Source organism: Macrobrachium nipponense, chromosome 25 (genome assembly GCF_015104395.2).
Source record: "Macrobrachium nipponense isolate FS-2020 chromosome 25, ASM1510439v2, whole genome shotgun sequence".
NCBI lineage: Eukaryota > Metazoa > Arthropoda > Malacostraca > Decapoda > Palaemonidae > Macrobrachium > Macrobrachium nipponense.
In genome coordinates this window covers 73,898,153-73,915,803 of record NC_087214.1, presented here as the reverse complement: position 1 = coordinate 73,915,803, position 17,651 = coordinate 73,898,153, and the positions used below count along the sequence as shown (strand labels likewise).

The window sequence follows — 17,651 nt, the reverse complement described above, 5'->3', positions numbered from 1 at the left end:
GACGGCTTAATGAGAAATACGTCAACGAGATTAAAAATGGTTTGAGAAAACATATTGTTGCTCGACTTACTGGATTACCTTAACTCTTGACATAAGCATAATTAGGCCTAGGAGTGGACGCGGAGTAAGGCGTTTGAAATCCTAACCTGACATAGGGCACCGTGCCCACACCTGTGGGGTATGAGCTTCACCAATTGTAAAAAATAAACGTCATCCTAAAACTCGTTCAAATTAAGCAATAAATATGTTAAGAGTGAATTATTGTCATAAGCATAAATAAACCTACTTTTCTAATTTCGTTTAAGATATTGTAGGCCTTTACTAGAGGCCTATGCTACGATCTTAACCTGAAAGAAAATGGACGTCCTCCGAAAAATGTTTCAAAATCGATTCCTGCCAATTATATCCGATATGAAATTGTCCATAAACGCCCAAGAAAGTCTTAAAAATGCCCATAAATAGGCCTTTGCCTAAAATATGCATTAGGCACTGCTTAGGTATGCCAGAGGCCTATGGGTACAAAACCGTACAGAAACACTTCACATTTATACATCAATATTTAGCAACTTTAACGGTTTATTTGTCTATATAGCCTACACACATTAAGAATAAAGCGTCATAAAGTCAATAAATCGCCATACAATACCCTGATAGGCCTAATTAGGCGAATAATTTGGGGCAACCGGGACATTTCTTCTTCTCCTGCCGAAGGATCAGCTGTTTTTCATCCGTCGATAGCAACAATAAATGAATCGGATCTTTTCCTTTTTAAAGGAGGTCCGAGGTCTGCCGGTCGTCCGCCATATTGGAAGGAGGCAGCCGGATGAGGTACTTTTATCCAATAAGTCGCTAGTTTATCGTATTAAATTATTTACACTACTGAGAATACTGTGTCCTCATGTATTGCACTACTGAGAATACTGTCCTCATGTATTACACTACTGAGAATACTGTGTCCTCATGTATTACACTACTGAGAATACTGTGTCCTCATGTATTACACTACTGAGAATACTGTGTCCTCATGTATTGTACTACTGAGAATACTGTGTCCTCATGTATTGCACTACTGAGAATACTGTGTCCTCATGTATTACACTACTGAGAATACTGTGTCCTCATGTATTACACTACTGAGAATACTGTGTCCTCATGTATTACACTACTGAGAATACTGTGTCCTCATGTATTGTACTACTGAGAATACTCTGTCCTCATGTATTACACTACTGAGAATACTGTGTCCTCATGTATTGTACTACTGAGAATACTGTGTCCTCATGTATTACACTACTGAGAATACTGTGTCCTCTTGTATTACACTACTGAGAATACTGTGTCCTCGTGTATTACACTACTGAGAATACTGTGTCCTCATGTATTACACTACTGAGAATACTGTGTCCTCGTGTATTACACTACTGAGAATACTGTGTCCTCATGTATTGTACTACTGAGAATACTGTGTCCTCATGTATTGCACTACTGAGAATACTGTGTCCTCATGTATTGCACTACTGAGAATACTGTGTCCTCATGTATTACACTACTGAGAATACTGTGTCCTCATGTATTACACTACTGAGAATACTGTGCCCTCATGTATTACACTACTGAGAATACTATGCCCTCATGTATTACACTACTGAGAATACTGTGTCCTCATGTCACATATTGCACTACTGAGAATACTGTGTCCTCATGTATTGCACTACTGAGAATACTGTGTCCTCATGTATTACACTACTGAGAATACTGTGTCCTCATGTATTACACTACTGAGAATACTGTGTCCTCATGTATTTCACTACTGAGAATACTGTGCCCTCATGTATTACACTACTGAGAATACTATGCCCTCATGTATTACACTACTGAGAATACTGTCTCCTCATGTCACGTATTGCACTACTGAGAATACTATGCCCTCATGTATTACACAACTGAGACTACTGTGTCCTCATGTATTACTTTCTGAGACTATTTGTACAGGGGATGTACTATGCTGATTTAGCAAGTTGCTGAGGCTACTGTCCACGGGACGTATCCTAATGTATTAACTTACCGAGACTACTTTATAGGGTCATCCTAACATAATAAATTACTAAGAATTCTGCATAAATTTTATCCTAATAAGTTTTCCTTTACTTTAAGGATTTTAATCCTACAAACTCCAAATAATACAATATTTTGCAATTAGCTTTCTCCTTAATTTTAAGCTGGTAACATCATTTATTTATTCTGGTTTGCCTAATCTCAGGTAGGCAATATGGAATGTGGTATTCTGCATAAAGCAATCCAGTATGAATAATGTGTAAGTATAATCAGCAATATTTATTTCAAGAGTTCCCCATCATTACAATGCAATTATTTTCAGTCATCGTGTTAAATTTAATTTCACTGACATTTCAGGCAAATTGATAGTGGACCATTTTCCAGTACCTTCAAATTATTATGGAATCAATTTCATGTCCCCCTCCCAGCCACGCTCTGATGGTATTGACCTTCCTTGATTGATCATGGAATTTAGGGCATAGACCATGCGCTAGGACCTGCAAAGGTCTTTCAGTGCTGCAGTGTTATATGATTCCTTGGTTATAGACTGATGAAAAGAACTTTGTTTACTTCAACAAGGAAATAAGAGGATGAATATGACTCGGTGAACATCATCGACTTAATGCATATCTCACTGCTGTTAACAGCACCGTAACGTGATGATGCATAAGGCCCCACTGACAGCGCTAACAGCAATTAAAGTTAACAGCATTGTAAGTTACAGCACAGTAAGCACTGTTAAAGGCGATACATTGACTCAGGCAGAAACCAACATATGGTACAGCACTGGAACAGATTCCCTTCCATAAGTTGAGGGCCTACACCAGGGATTATCGTAACAAGACTGCCAGATTTCATTTGGGCTTTGATGCTTAAAACTGTGAAGCCACAGCCTTCTGCTAAAAGACATCATTCCTTTTCATTCAAAACAACTGGTAAAGAATTGCACTACAGTTCCGAATTCTCTGACAAGACCAAGACAGGCCAATTTCATGCAGGAATAAGAAAAATTTAGGATGATTATGAAGACATTTTTATTATGTACATACCATGGTACAATAAATACTGTTACAAGGTAAGCGTATCATGAAAATAGGAGAAGGTCTATCCTCTACTTGCATTTTCACATTCAGAACCTATAAATATTAATGCAAAATAAATATAAAAATTATAATTGCAATTGCCATAATTGTGTTCTGTGACTGACTACAATTGCAATAAAGTCATATAACTTCTTCACAACATTTGAGAATTTTTGTTATGTACAATCTATAATCTGAAGAATTAAAAATGGTTAAGCAACACAAAGTTTTTTCACTACATGTCATACAGTAATTTCAATCGGGGTTGTGATTATGTACACAATGAGTCCCCTCCCAACACAACAGTGCATACTGTAGTAGACAAACAGTAAATGTTTTTAGTGATGCTACATGAAGAAAGAGAACTGTGAATGTTACTCTAGGCTAGTGTAAATGCTCTAAGAATTACAAAGGGCACAACACAATCATGCCCGAGTTTTCACGAAAGGAGTTCGTCATCAATTACACGCCTATCTCCCCTGGGCTGCTTGGGATTTCTCGTGAATCACGGCTAAGATGCAACTCCAAGTTCTGCCAACAATGTCAAATCAGGGATCTTGGACCTAAAAAAAACATGTCAGTGGCACACTCATAAAATCTACAAAGTCAAATAAAACAGGTCACGCTTCTTGCCGACTCCTGAAATTAAAATGTAAACAGAAACACCACATGCCACTGCATACAACTGTCGCTTCTGATTCATCACAAAGTGGAATGGGGGGAACATGGTCCCAAGTCTTGCACAGTTATTGTTCCGAGCTATCTGGGCACTCTTCATCTGCCAAATATAATATTAAATGAGATTTATCATCTAATGGATTGATTGTTTAAGCCACTTAAAAGTATACAACACTTACATTTGCAGTAACATATGGAATAACTAGGTCATATTCAATCTATTAGAAATTTAGTCCTTCTGTTACCAATTCTAATGATTTACAGTTTCAAAATTTAGAACACCTCATATGGGAGGGTACGGACCATGACTAAAACTGCCAAGGGTTGACGGGTATGGAGATCTACCTGCTGTTGGAGGAGCTGGGTAACTCTGGTATGGATTGGGTGGAGCATGGAGGGCTCCATACTGACCCATAGTAGGGGGCTGGGGGGTGCTTGCAGCATGTGGGGCTAGGCTAGGTGGATACTGGGTAGCATATGGAGGATACTGACCAGCATAGGCTGCATATGGACTGGGAGACACAGAAGTTCCTGCTCGGTAGGGAGCAGCGTACTGAGAGTAAGGAGCAGCTTGGTAAGATGGGAAGGGAGAAGGTGAAGTTACAGTTGGGTTTGTAGGAGCAGCACTTGGGAGAGAGGATGCAAGAGGCTGCTGGGTGCTTGCTGAATTTATCAATGACTGTATGTCAGGGTTCAGGGTTGCTTGGTAATCGGGGCGACGGAAGGCACTGGTGCCTGTGGATAACGTGTAGTTGAGGTAGTCAAGGGCCGATGCGTGACTGTGGGGTGAACTCAGGTCTTCTGGGACAGGATCAAAGGTTTGTGAATTTAGCAAATGAGATAAACTAAGTGGGCTATCAGGGCCTCCAAGTCCACCACTACGAGAAGTGGGAACCAGCCCACCACTAGCATGAGAGAGAGTAGAACTTATGGAGCTCTGAGGTGACTGCTGAATTGGTTGTTGTTGCTGCTGCTGCTGGGATATCTGTTGGCTTTCTGTAAAAGATGGTGTAGGTCCCTGCTGAGAAGACTGTGTCGTACTCACGCCAGGCAGCGATCCAAAACTTCCTGCTGTACTACTGAATTGTGCTTGACTGGTCGAAGGTAAAAATGACGACTGAGATGTAAAGGTACTCGCGGAAGATACGCCAGACTGATGCACATGTGGGGCCACCTGGGCAACATTAGTTCCTAGACTGGCACTAGAGACAGCATCCAGAGGACCCTTGGACCAAGTGCTACTACTGCTGCTACTGCTGCTACTGGTAGTTATGGTGTTGCTCCCAGTGCTGGTGTTGCTACTACTAATATTATTGCTACTACTAATACCACTTGACTGCTGTTGTTGTTGTTGTTGTTGTTGCTGCTGTTGCTGTTGTTGCTGTGTTGTTGTTGTTTTGTTGTTGTTGCTGAGTAGGCTGCAAAAAAGGTTGGAAGAGTGGTTGAGAAGACTGGAAGGTTTGTGTCGGAAAAGACGGTAAGTTTGGAACAGTCGAAACAGGGGTTGCGGCTTGGCTCGTGTTTGACGTGGTCTCCGGTGGACCCGGACCACCAGGGGGTAGCAAGTTACTCATCGACTGCAGAGGAGTCAAACATGCAGTGGGTTTATTTGGCGATTTACTAATTTGTGGCCTCACGATGCCGGTGCGGCTATCGTCACTACTTGCGACGGACGTCGGTAAGGGCTTGGTAATTTCTCCCATTCCAAATCCGATGGCATTCTTGGAAGGAGTTCCCATTGACAATTCATTGGACTGGTGAGATGGAGTGCTCCTTTCTGACTGATTACCTACATTATTTTCTAACTCTAATCTTGAATTACTGGAGACATCACCTCTGTTCATTGCACTTGAATCATCAGGTGGCTGTAACATTTCGGAAGTGTTTTCTGTGTTGGCTTCTTTATTCTTGCCGTCTTGTCCCATAGGTGGCATTTCAACTGAATTTTCATTGAAATGGTCACTATGTCCAGTACCCATGTCATCACTCATTTCATTCTCACTAGCTGATGTGGGCAAATCATCTAGTTCATCAGCTAAACTGTGATCTTTACTACTGTCATCAAGACCCTCCATGTTCATCAGGCTTAGGGAAGTTTCACAGTCTTCGGTGCCCTGATTCTTTGTGACATCTTCCTCCATTCTTTCCTTGTCTGTCAACAGCTGAGACCCATCAATTTTTGCTTTCTCTGAAAAACCAGCTTCTTCTGAAGACTTCTCTGTTCCATCTACCTTGGGCTCCTTCTTAATTTCGGGAACTTTACGTAACTTGGCCAACTGAGAAAGTGTAACCCTTTTGGATATCTTACTCACTCCACTGGTGCCTGGTAATCCACTTATCACCTCTAAAGTGCCCGTATTGGATTGATCTGAACCTGATTTTACCGAAGGGCTAATTGTTATTTTAGGAGTAACAATGGGATTGACAGTGGAAGAAGAAGAAAGAGTCTTAGTTGTGGGAGTTACAGTCACTTTGGGGTTAAGTTTGAGATTTCGCACAGCTTTTGCCGTGGAAGTGAGTCCAGGCTTTGTGGCTGGGGTGATCACGACACTTTTGTTCAAGAGTGCCTGTGGAGCTGAGCCTCGAGAGGTAACTGGCACTACAATGCCCTGAAAACCTTTCCCACCTCTTCCAACAGCAGTAGCAGGTTTTTTCATTATTCTAACTGGCATTTGACCCTTTGTGATGATATTTCCAGTTGCATATTGCATTGCCATTGGTGGACGGCCTCTCCTGGCCCCTCCCCGTCCCCCAGGATGTTGCATTCGTGGGCGAGGTGTATTCACTATTGTGGGCACGATGGTCACGCTTCCTTTGTTCAGTGGCAGCCCAAACACTTCTTCTGGAAAAAGAAGACATAATTTAATATGTTACAAATTTACATGAGAAGGGACACCCACAGTTGCCATTCTCTTCCAAATCAACTGTAGGCCTCCTTTTTTAACACTATGTACTACTGACCAAAGACCAGAAGAACTGAAATTCTGTAAAATATCCACAGGGAGACTCTTTCCCAATGACACACTTTTGATGGATATCGCCAATCATTTGGCAAGGCTTCTGTGAAAAAACTTTCAAATCTTTGATACTTACCTATGTTAACAACCTGGAAGAAAGCAACTGATGAATGTTTTCCATAAGTTTTCCAAAACCCGTTCTTTAGTTCATCCATAATCCTGCTAACATACAGACACTGACAGACACAGCAGACTTTAAAAAATGTAAAATCCTTGGCAAATAAAAATCTAGATATGAATTAAAGGATATGAAAGGGTAACTGGTCCTCAGTTTGAAGGGATGACAAAATGGTAAGGGGAGCACATGACATACCTGAGTCCAGTAACAGGACAAGGCAGAGAAGTCAGATTCAAAATCTATTAAGAAGGAATATTTGAGAGGCCAGCCCCATAGGAAGATGGGGTGCTATAGTCATATGAAGAGAGAAAATGAAGGGACATGGGACAAACAAACCCCAACCTAGCTGAATTGGATGCATCATTAAAACCTTTTATTTTACTGTAAAAATACTTTGGTTATTATGACTTTTGACTGAAATCATAAAGATAATGTTTCCAAAAATAACCACAAAATACCAAATAAAAATTAGGCCATGTGATATCCATTACGATTTTGTAAGGTTCAATTTTCTCTTTTGAATGAAAACTCATTACAGTAATGCTTATATAAATGAAAACTTGAAGTTGTTGCAATCACTTAACAACAATGACCATGTAATAAATTCTGAACTTATCATTACTTTTTATTTATGACCATAAATAAATAAAAAATAATGTTAACAAGTTCAAAATTTATCACAGCCATGTGGCCAAGTACCCTTAAATGTACAAGAGAAAGTCAAGTCCACTTACCGTTTCCAGGAGGAACTCGAATAGCTACTATCTTGCCATCCGCAAGACGCAAGTAGATACCTTTCTGGGTCTTAATGACCATGACAGACTGCCCGGATTTCAGAAGAATTGGTTTCCCATCACCAGAATTTGTGGGAATGCTAACCTCTGCGGAAAAAAAAAGTAGAAAGTTCATTTTATGATATACGTATGTTTTACAACTGATATAAAAAATAACGTAGATAAGGAAGAAATACAAGCACAAAAAGGATACTATTTAATCTCATGCTCAATTTGCTTCATATGATGACCTATAAAATACCACTGGAGTTCTTTGGTCTGCTTTGCATAACAACTTCAATTATTCTTACCGCTACCTTCCTTGCTTACCAAAATCATACTAATGTACATAAAAAAAAATTTTAAGCTCTACAATTACATCTCACCATATACTGATCACTTACAATTAAGACATTTTCATATGCCACAAACAGACAAGGACAATTCAATCCCTGTTTAAAGATGGAACGAGATCAGTAGTCAGTAGCCAGCTGACGTTGCATCTGCTTTTAACTGATCTTTAAAGTCTTCGGCAGTAATCAGAATCATTCTTAGTCTTGTCTAACCCATGAACGATCAGAAATTAAGTTTTTGTTTTCAAACCTTTATACTTGTTTCATGACATGGCTAGGAAAGATCAGGGAAAGGATTAACCTGCTAAATACCCTAGATTTGGCTACCAGACCAATGCAGTCTGCCTGAAAGCTTCCCAAGACTGGACATAAACATCAGAACCTGTATGTGCAAAACTATGCAAGGTAAAAGTAACTTAAGTCTAATTGTGCACAGTGTCTTCTTTCTGCTCCAGATTCATTAGGGAATGCAGCACATAAGGACACCTGTACTGCCACAGGGTGCTACCAGGAGAGAAAAAAGTAGCAAAGAACATAACTTAAATAGTAAGTGGCATAAGGCAAATCATCCCACAGAATGTTGTCAATATCAAAAAATGAAAGGATGGTTAAGTGGTGAAGATCCTTAAGTGGTGAAGATGTTAAATTCGCTTAAAAACTTACTGCTAAGCAGAAAGGATGGTTGTGCAAATAGTATGAATACAGAAAACACAAATTTCCAGAGGTTTAATTAGCTACCTCACTCCAATAATGACTGAGATTGACAAGCCGCTCCTAACAGCAGCCAAGGCTGGAAAAACTATCAATATGTTATTTTGAGCAAAAGTGAGTCTTTGCAATAATTACAGCCTCCGACTTTTAGTGAAGACTTAAGAGTTCAAAAACTTTCATATTGTACTCATGTACAAAAGAAACAAAGGAGCATGACAATTATTTACATGCAATGAAAAATGAAACTGGTTTGTGATTCTTGAAAGAAAATGCAATTACCCAATTACCATCATGAGTAAATGACACAAGACTTAATAAATACAAATAAACAATTTGTACTGCATAGATAAGTATACTAAAGCTAATTAGAAAACATGTAAATCAAAACAAAACTGAACCTAACTTTTTTCTTGAAGACACTGTACTAGCTAGCATAATACTGATATACGTATGGGTAGCAATTACTTACACTGAAATGAACAGCTGATTACATCAAAACACTAGGTATGCAGCAAATCAAACCCTAACACACTACTCACTTCCACTCCTCTAAGTCAACAATAAAGGCTGTGCAATACCTTATTAATTCTAGCAATCTAGCATAAGCAAACCAGAGACCAATGGTTTATTAATTATTTGACAGTATTACCCAACTTCATAGAGCAGGGGAAACGATCAATCAGTTGGTTTCATTTACTTCTTGCTCATTTCTAAAATTTTGGTGGGAAAAAAACAAAATAGCAACTAGGGGCTTTCAAGGCATGCAGTGAATATATGCAAATGAACAAATAATGACTTTGACTGCTGTTATGAGATCCTAGGGATCCCTATGTGCATGTCGAGTACCACCCAACTGTCTTTCTTTCAACTGGGACCATTAGTGGCTAATTATAAGTAACATACTAAAATTGTATTAAACAAAATTTTCCAGTATACTGCAACTTCTTTGCAGCAGATACAATACAAACAAAAATTTAAAATCCAAAAATATAACTTGACCATCAATACAACTTTGTGAAAACGTATCATTTTTACACAAGCATAATTACTCGTCCACTACACCTGCGTACTTTAAGACAAACTATCAAACTAAAGTACTGCTGGGGCAGAACTTACCTTTAGGGACTGTAATCTGTTGAACAGAAACACCCTGTTTCGCCAGGGCTTCCACTGGGAAAGATGGCTGAGCCGATCTGGAAAGAATATTTGGACGATGTATTATTCCCCCGCCTTCAAGTCTATGTCCCATTTCTGCCTGAAGGGGTCGAACGGTACCCACAGGTTTTGAGTACATCACACCGCTGAAAAGGGCAACATTAAAGTTACGAAGGAAGAAATGAGAATCTCTGCAGCTACGGATGGTCCCTGAATTTCACTGTTCAAGATCACACGTAAGCAGTTACATTATTTACAAATGACAATAATTGATCAAGCATTGCGTAACTTAAAATCATGACAATCTACAGTAATGTTAGATTTCAAATCATACTTCCACATTTGATTTCTAAGTGCATCAAAGTCTTTCTCAAAATTTATAAAACAATAAAACAAACCCAGCTCTACGTATGTCTTATCCACAAAATCTAACAGTAAGCTCCCCACTTTACAGTGAAACCATATTGAAGAAATTCCTATCAGGAAACATGGTGGTGTACCAACAAAAAATAGCATTCAAGCATTACATAAGGCCATTGTAAAATAATGATCACATGCAGTGCGATGTATCATCTGAAAATAACATTCAAGCAACATACACTCTTACACATACGTATTTGAAAACAACGCTCCATAATGACATAATACTGACTGAAATAATAAAGTAAATTGTATAATCATTTTAAAAAATAATGGAATCCTTTAATTCTGAAGAAATTTTGCTTGATTTGTTTTTTTTTCTTTTTCAGGGAGAAATTGTTTACAAAAGAATAAAAGTTCAATAAAGGGCAGTACTTAGGATTTACATGATTATTTTCTAAAAAAATTTTCAACAGAAAATATGAAATTTTTATTTCATACATAATCAATTCAACATTTTTAAAATTCTTTTCCATCTCATGAAGAATCAGTCAGTAGCTACTTCATTAGAAATGCAATGTTTTACTGTATTAGAAAAAAACTCCATTCTGTGAAACTAATTAGATATATTATATAAAAGACCTGAAAACTACAATCTAATCTACTTTCTGGGTTAGTAATGTTTTCTGGCCTCATTACCAGAGTAACTGTTTGATGTTTACACAACAATATTTTATGATACTTTGAACATCTAAAGCATTAAAGAGGAAACTAATGATGGCAGACATGTCAGCCTAATAAGCAATAATGAACGGCACTAATAATAAAAAAATGTATCATTACTAGCATAATACTCCTTCCAAAGAGCTTCAAACTGTATCTAAATGTAGAAACTATCTGGTGACAAATTACAGAATTGGCTTGCAAAAGAAATTGGCTCTTAAAATGTATACATGTCAATCAATGCTCATTAAGAGTATGGAATAATAAGAAAAAATATATACACTACTCACCCAATCTTAGTACCCATGATGACTTGCTGACCTTGCTGGTTCTTAGGATAGAAAGCAGCGTACGAAGGCCTGCTGTAGCTGATGTTAGCCTGCTTTTCTAACTCGTAGGACCTCTTTGCAAGCCTCTTTTCTGCTCTGGATAATTTCTTGTCCTTTCGGTCAACTAGCAAACTTTCATGCTTGAACGGTGCTTTGGTGAAAAGGTTCCCATGCAGACGGACGACATCGCCCAAGATGGTGTCTTTGTATTTATCCGCTTTTTCAGTCAGGTCAACGGGGTCAGGGTCACTTTCATTTTCTACTAAGAGATTACTAATTTCCTTGGATGATAAATGAGCATCTGGATTCATTTCATCGACGATACGATCAGCAATTCCTTGCTTGTTAACTTGTCTATCGTATATGCGCTTTTCGAGAGAGTTGTCCGTCACTAGTCGATAAATATGACACTCCTTTTTCTGACCGTAACGATATACACGACAAACTGCCTGCGTGTCGTGGCATGGATTGAATGATGCGTCAAACACAATTACTCTGTTAGCCCCAACTAAATTGATTCCTAAACTTCCCGCTCTTGTTGAAACTAAAAACAATTTGACATTAGGATTGGCATTAAATTCATTGATTAACTTTTCTCTTTCTTGTGCTGATGTACTGCCATCAAGTCTGAAATATGAACGATTTCTTAGCCATCCTTCAAATGTCCCAGGAATATAAGATCTTTGTAAAAATTCTTCTAGAAGAGACAAGGTAAAAAGTGACTGGGAAAATACCAGTAGTTTATCACCGACTCGCACAGATCCATCCACAATCTGGAAGAACACTTGAACTTTAGCCGATGAAGTTAATGAGCCAGGTACATAATTTTCGAACAAACCCTCGGTCCAGTCTAGAGTCATTTCTTCTTTTTTCACTTCTTCTTTCTTTTCCTCCTTTTTCTCCTCCCCATTTTCTCCCTCTTCTTCTTTCAGCTCCTCTTTCTTTGCAGCTGACATGTCACCATCCTCACCTGCTTCTTTCTTAACCATTGTTTCGGTCTTCATTTTTTCTTCGGCGTTGGTTGCTGCTGTGGTTGGGGTGGAAGGAGCGGGAGTAGCAGGTGTGGCTGGAGTGGCAGGGGTAGCAGGAGTCATCGGACTGTGGTCACTGGACATTTGTTGGCTGTTGGAACCAGAAACAAACGGAGATGCTGTTCTGTGCTGGTTAGCATTTGGCTGACAGCCAGGCTGCCCTGGCGAATTGTTGACAACCATATTCTGACCTGTTGAGTTCATGGAATTCAAAGGTGCTCCATCAGGGCCGGTGAGATTACCCATGCCTACGGAATTTTCTGCGTGACTCTGACCTAAGGTTTGGCCCAAGTGATTGGTCATTCCCATAGGTCCCGATGAATTCGGGTCATTCATACCGGGAGGTAAGGAATTCTGCATTCCCACAGGTTGCCCAGAAGATGGTGCTCCAACTGGTGGCTTAGCAGGACCTCCCATGCACTGCCCTGAGGGATTAGGGTTGTTTAAGGGCTGCCCAGGCATATTAGGGCCTCCCAGAGTTTGGTCTGAAGGGTTCATGCCGACTAAATTTTGCCCGTTTGGATTTGACATGCCTAGCTGCTGCTGTTCAGAGGGATTAGGGCCACCTAGAGGCTGTCCGGGAATATTCATGGGTCTCATCCCTGGACCAGTTTGGTTTGGCCCTCCCATGGGTTGGTTCATCATGTTTGGCATTCCAACTGGCTGCCCTCCATGATTTGCACCTCCCATGTTTTGCCCTTGGTTGTTCTGAGCATCTACAGGCTGTCCTGATGCATTGGAAACTCCCATGGGGGGACCAGACAGATTAAGAGCTTCAAGGTTTTGACTTGGAGGAATCTGTCCTCCGGGGCTGGAGACACCCATAGGCTGACCTGAATGATTCTGCATCCCCATCTGATTAGGTACTCCTACTTGCTGCCCTGGAGGATTGGGCCCTCCCAGGGACTGTCCAGCATGATTTGGCATTCCTAGAGGTGGGCGTGGGTGATTCAGAACTCCTAACGGTTGTCCTTGGGGATTCTGGGGTAAGCCCATGGGCTGTCTTTGTGGATTAGGAATACCCATAGGGTTATGAAGATCCATTGGCTGCCCTTGTGGGTTACCAAGGTCCATTGGTTGCCCTGTGGGGTTGTTGTGAGGCATCCCCATTGGGGAGTTGTGCATATGATTCTGAGGATACCCAGGAGGAAGTGACTGACTGACAGGTGGATTGTGGTGATACTGGTTTGCATACGGGTTATTATACGGAGGAGGATAGTGGCCTCTGTTGGGGTCAGTTGTGCCGTACCCCTGGTTATACCAGGGATACGGCATCTGCATCCCATAGTTCTGGTGGTGAGGGTGGCCTCCAAGGCCGTAATTAGCAAGGCCTGGTTGATTCTCCCTGTGTTGAGCCATTCCATGGTGCATCATTGGCATACCCATTGGATCATGGAAACCCATGTTGCCTTGTTGCATACCCATGGGGTTTTGTTGGTTCATATTCATCGGTTGGCCCATAGGAACCTGTGAATTCATGGTGCCAGGAGGGGTCATGCCCATATTTGAACTGACAGGAAGTTGTGGCATCATGTTGCGTCCCACTTGTGCTCCCGGTGGCTGCCAGTTGGGGGGAGCTGAGTGAGAAGGCACAGTAACGTTGGGTGCGTTGGGCGTATTGACGTTTGAAGCTCGACGGGACTTGGCCTTACTTTCCAGATCGTCCAGGTCCAAGTCAAAGTCCTCATTCATTTTCTTCTGTACAAAGTTGTAGAGAACATCTGGATGGTTCCAAATCTGAGAATAAGAAAAGACAAATATGAATTAAGGGCAAACATCAAGTTCTGCTTATTATTTACAAATTTAACAATCCTCCAGTTTGAAACACATCTTAACTATCATAGAACAAAATTAAAGGGTATCACTTGTAGAGCTAGCCCCTTTGGCTTGAAATGTCTATGCTGGAATAGAAAAGAAGTAAGGAAAGAATGTGAAAAGTAAAAATAAACTGTGAAAAGAGAAACTTCATAAAAAATTATACAGCAAACAAGGAGATACCTCTGTTGTTCAAGTTTGAAGTCCCTGGTACAAACGCTACATGGGTAGCACCGAAGGGTTGAAAACAACAATTATATGGTTGAGTTTTCATGGAAATGAGTCAACACAAGCACTGACTGACAAGCCCTCAAAAAAATAACTTTCTGACAATTTTCTATGATATACCCATGCCAAAACTACATCCATATCTACCACTGATCTTTTCAATGAATTTCACTCAAAAGCAATAAATCCTGCAAGTATCAGCATGCCTGTGCATTTGCGATGTATTCTACTCTGGCACAGACAAAAAAAAAGTCATGTGAACGCAAATATCTTTAAATCAGAAGTTACTGACTGAGTCTTAACTTACCTTGCAACAAATAGCAAAAGCTTTGAGCGGATTGGCTAAAGCTTTTGTGGCTGATAGTTCGGCCATAAATGTCGAATACAGCTTCCTCTGTATCTCTGTCATTCGACAGAGGAGAACATGTTCCTCCTTTTTGGGAAGTGTCATAGCAAGAACAGTCTGACCTCGTCTGTAAAAAAATAAGATGATAACTAAGAGAATGCATTACATTATTCTAAGTTACTTTAGAGATAACTTCAGAAACCTTTACAGAGATGCCAAGTGGAAATTCATGCACTAGTTAACCAACTGCTACCCCAAGATTTGACCAAGAGGATATTTAAATTGTGGTTTACTTATACAGGTAGTCTCCAGTTATCGGTGGGGATGCCATTCCTGACGGTATGACAATAACTAAAATTTGTAAATAACAGAAAATCGGTGATAATAGTACCGACCCCCAGTTACCAGTGCTGATCCTCGGTTATTGGCAGCACTCATAAAAGGGGATCAGCGCATATCGGCACCGAAAGTTCAATCTTGTTACATAACACCAAAAACAGCCGACACAAACCTTTGGACAAATCCTTCGAGGAGCGAATGGAGAACATGAGATCTGTATCTCATCAGCTTTATATCCTGCGGTGTAGAATCCACACACTGTCCATTCTGAATTGGTCGCTCAAACATGTTGCTGAATTCGGTCTTTGTACCTGGAAAGCAATAAATGTAAAACTAAGAAAATGCCTTACATATTTACAAGCTACCCCTTACTAGAAGAAACATATTGAAGAAAAAAAAAACTGCTCCTACGGAACAAAATATTTCTGGCAACCTAACAGGAAATGATGTTGGGGTTCATGGTAATTAAAAGCAAATATACAAACTACTAGACTACATCTTACAATGACAATGTGTTCTTTAACTCGTAGAAAAGGTTCAGTCTCCTGGATCATAATGAAGCACTGAAACATTGAATTCATCCAGAGCCAATGAGTGGTATTACAGTGACCTTATGCTTTTAAAATATTGATATTACATCTGTTAATAAGCAGAAACAAAAATAAATTACTTAGTAACGTATCAAAGTCCTTTACAAAATTTAATACACTTTAATAAAAAAAGAGCAATGCAATAAGGAGAATGATATAATGTTGTAAAATACACAGTGAAGCAGTTTGGGGAGTAAGTGCAGCATAAAGGCATGATATAGGCAGTGGACCCATATAAGCCCTTTAAGAAATTGCATTTAGTCCTTCGATAACTCACCTAAATAGTTAGGTCTGACAAAATCAACCATACACCAGTATTCCATCAAGTTATTTTGTAGAGGATATCCTGTCAGGACGACTCTTCTCTTTGTACGAATGTTCTTGAGAGCTTGAGAGATGTTGGCGTGGGCATTCTTGATTCGGTGGCCCTCATCACAGATAACGAGATCAGGACCAGGCTTAACAAGCGCTTTCTGAATTTCTGTTGGTTGATGTAAACAAATTGATTTCAGTTTGGCAAATAATTGTGCTTATCCACTAATCCTAGTACGTTTTAGAAGTTTAATAACACAACTATCTGCTAAAGCATTAAACTGCTGTAGGTACATCAGTTCTTAAATATATCAAGATGAAAAGAGGACCCAAAACACTTACCATCTAAAAGTTCTTTGTTCTTGTCTTCCTCTTCAATGTCCACAACTTCTTTGTTGTCTGCCGCGGCGGCCTTTTTCTTCTTTTTTGGCTTTTTTGGCTTCTTCAGGGACAGTTGACGGTACAGCTCGTAGCCCATCAAGAGGACGCCACCTTGTTCGTGCCAGTCGTTGATGACCCTCGCTCTCTGGTTCAAATTTTTCAGCGCATCGTTCAAGACGAAGACCTTGAATTTCCGCGGCCATACTTCATATCCATCCGGAGTCATTACAGGATCTTGGCCCTCAGGAAGCCAGTTATTATACTCTGCCAGCCAGTTCTGAATGGTGTTGATTGGCACGATGATCAGTATCGACCGGGACTCTGTGTGTCTTAGAAATACATCCGTGAAGGCCACAACCTGGGAAGGTAAGAACTCCTTTCAAAGGCTGGTTTGTCCTCAGAATAGGAAATTGTGAAAACATGTACACAGTGACTCTACCAAACTGACAAGCAATAACCCAAAAAGTTCCAAAATATGAACATGTGTCTTGCTCTTACTGAAATAAAAATGTCAAATGTTTTCTATTGCCGTGTCCTAAAACTTTTGAAAACAAGATTTGTTACAAAAATAACAAAGCTGATGATTTTTATATCAAATACCCCATTAATACTGACTACATTTCCATGACAGACAACTGTTTTACTTAAAACAAGAGAACAGACACCACCTTACTTGCGGACATTCCAATAAAAACAAACAGGATCGCAAATTAAAAATTGTGCTAAGAGCACTACTCCCCTGTGCCACCCAAAGTTCACATTTTGTTGTTTGTGCCTATTCTGTACATACAGCACTGTACCGACTTGACATCACTGTACTTCCATGGGCGTGAGGAGTACAGTAACAAACTTACAAATGATTCAACATATGAATGGACTTCAAGAACTCGTTCATTCGTAGGTAGGGTGGTGTCTGTGTAAAAAAATAATTCATGAAGTTCCAACTTGCCTGCAAAGTTTTTCCAAGGCCCATGGAATGAGCCAAGATACAGCCAAAACCATTTGAAGTCTTAAACTGCTCAAGAGATTCCACTATGTTATCGTACAAAAATCGTATTCCCCCAATCTGTTGATGAGAAAATTGACAAAAAAATAGACATCGCCAGATTTTACATAACAGAACTGACTATAGTTTATCTATTTAAGAGAGTTCATGTATCTGTGAATCTTGAAAGGTTTCCCTCAGAGAGAGAGAGAAAAATGAGGTGAAATAATCAGATTAGCTAGTGGCTCAAATAATAATGGATTCTAGTCT

At 39.9% G+C, this 17,651-nt stretch overlaps 2 protein-coding genes across 3 annotated transcripts in view; both read right to left on the bottom strand.

Annotated features, from left to right (window-relative positions):
- Window positions 1–804, bottom strand: part of LOC135199539 (uncharacterized) — a 51,816-nt gene extending 51,012 nt beyond the window's left edge. For both annotated transcript variants that reach the window (XM_064227690.1, XM_064227689.1), the window contains exon 1: window positions 647–804. In XM_064227690.1, coding sequence (XP_064083760.1) covers window positions 647–691 — 45 coding nt within the window. In that variant the 5' untranslated portion in view covers window positions 692–804. The remainder of the gene's footprint in view (window positions 1–646) is intronic.
- Window positions 805–3,072: 2,268 nt separating this feature from the next.
- LOC135199536 (uncharacterized) overlaps window positions 3,073–17,651 on the bottom strand; it is a 71,241-nt gene continuing 56,662 nt past the window's right edge. Inside the window, exons 5-14 of the mRNA XM_064227679.1 lie at window positions 17,346–17,462; window positions 16,358–16,754; window positions 15,981–16,184; window positions 15,286–15,424; window positions 14,736–14,901; window positions 11,316–14,122; window positions 9,904–10,088; window positions 7,685–7,831; window positions 5,235–6,657; window positions 3,073–5,200 (exon numbers count right to left, since the gene is read on the bottom strand). Of these exons, the coding sequence (XP_064083749.1) occupies window positions 4,099–5,200; window positions 5,235–6,657; window positions 7,685–7,831; window positions 9,904–10,088; window positions 11,316–14,122; window positions 14,736–14,901; window positions 15,286–15,424; window positions 15,981–16,184; window positions 16,358–16,754; window positions 17,346–17,462 (6,687 nt within the window). The 3' untranslated portion in view covers window positions 3,073–4,098. The remainder of the gene's footprint in view (window positions 5,201–5,234; window positions 6,658–7,684; window positions 7,832–9,903; window positions 10,089–11,315; window positions 14,123–14,735; window positions 14,902–15,285; window positions 15,425–15,980; window positions 16,185–16,357; window positions 16,755–17,345; window positions 17,463–17,651) is intronic.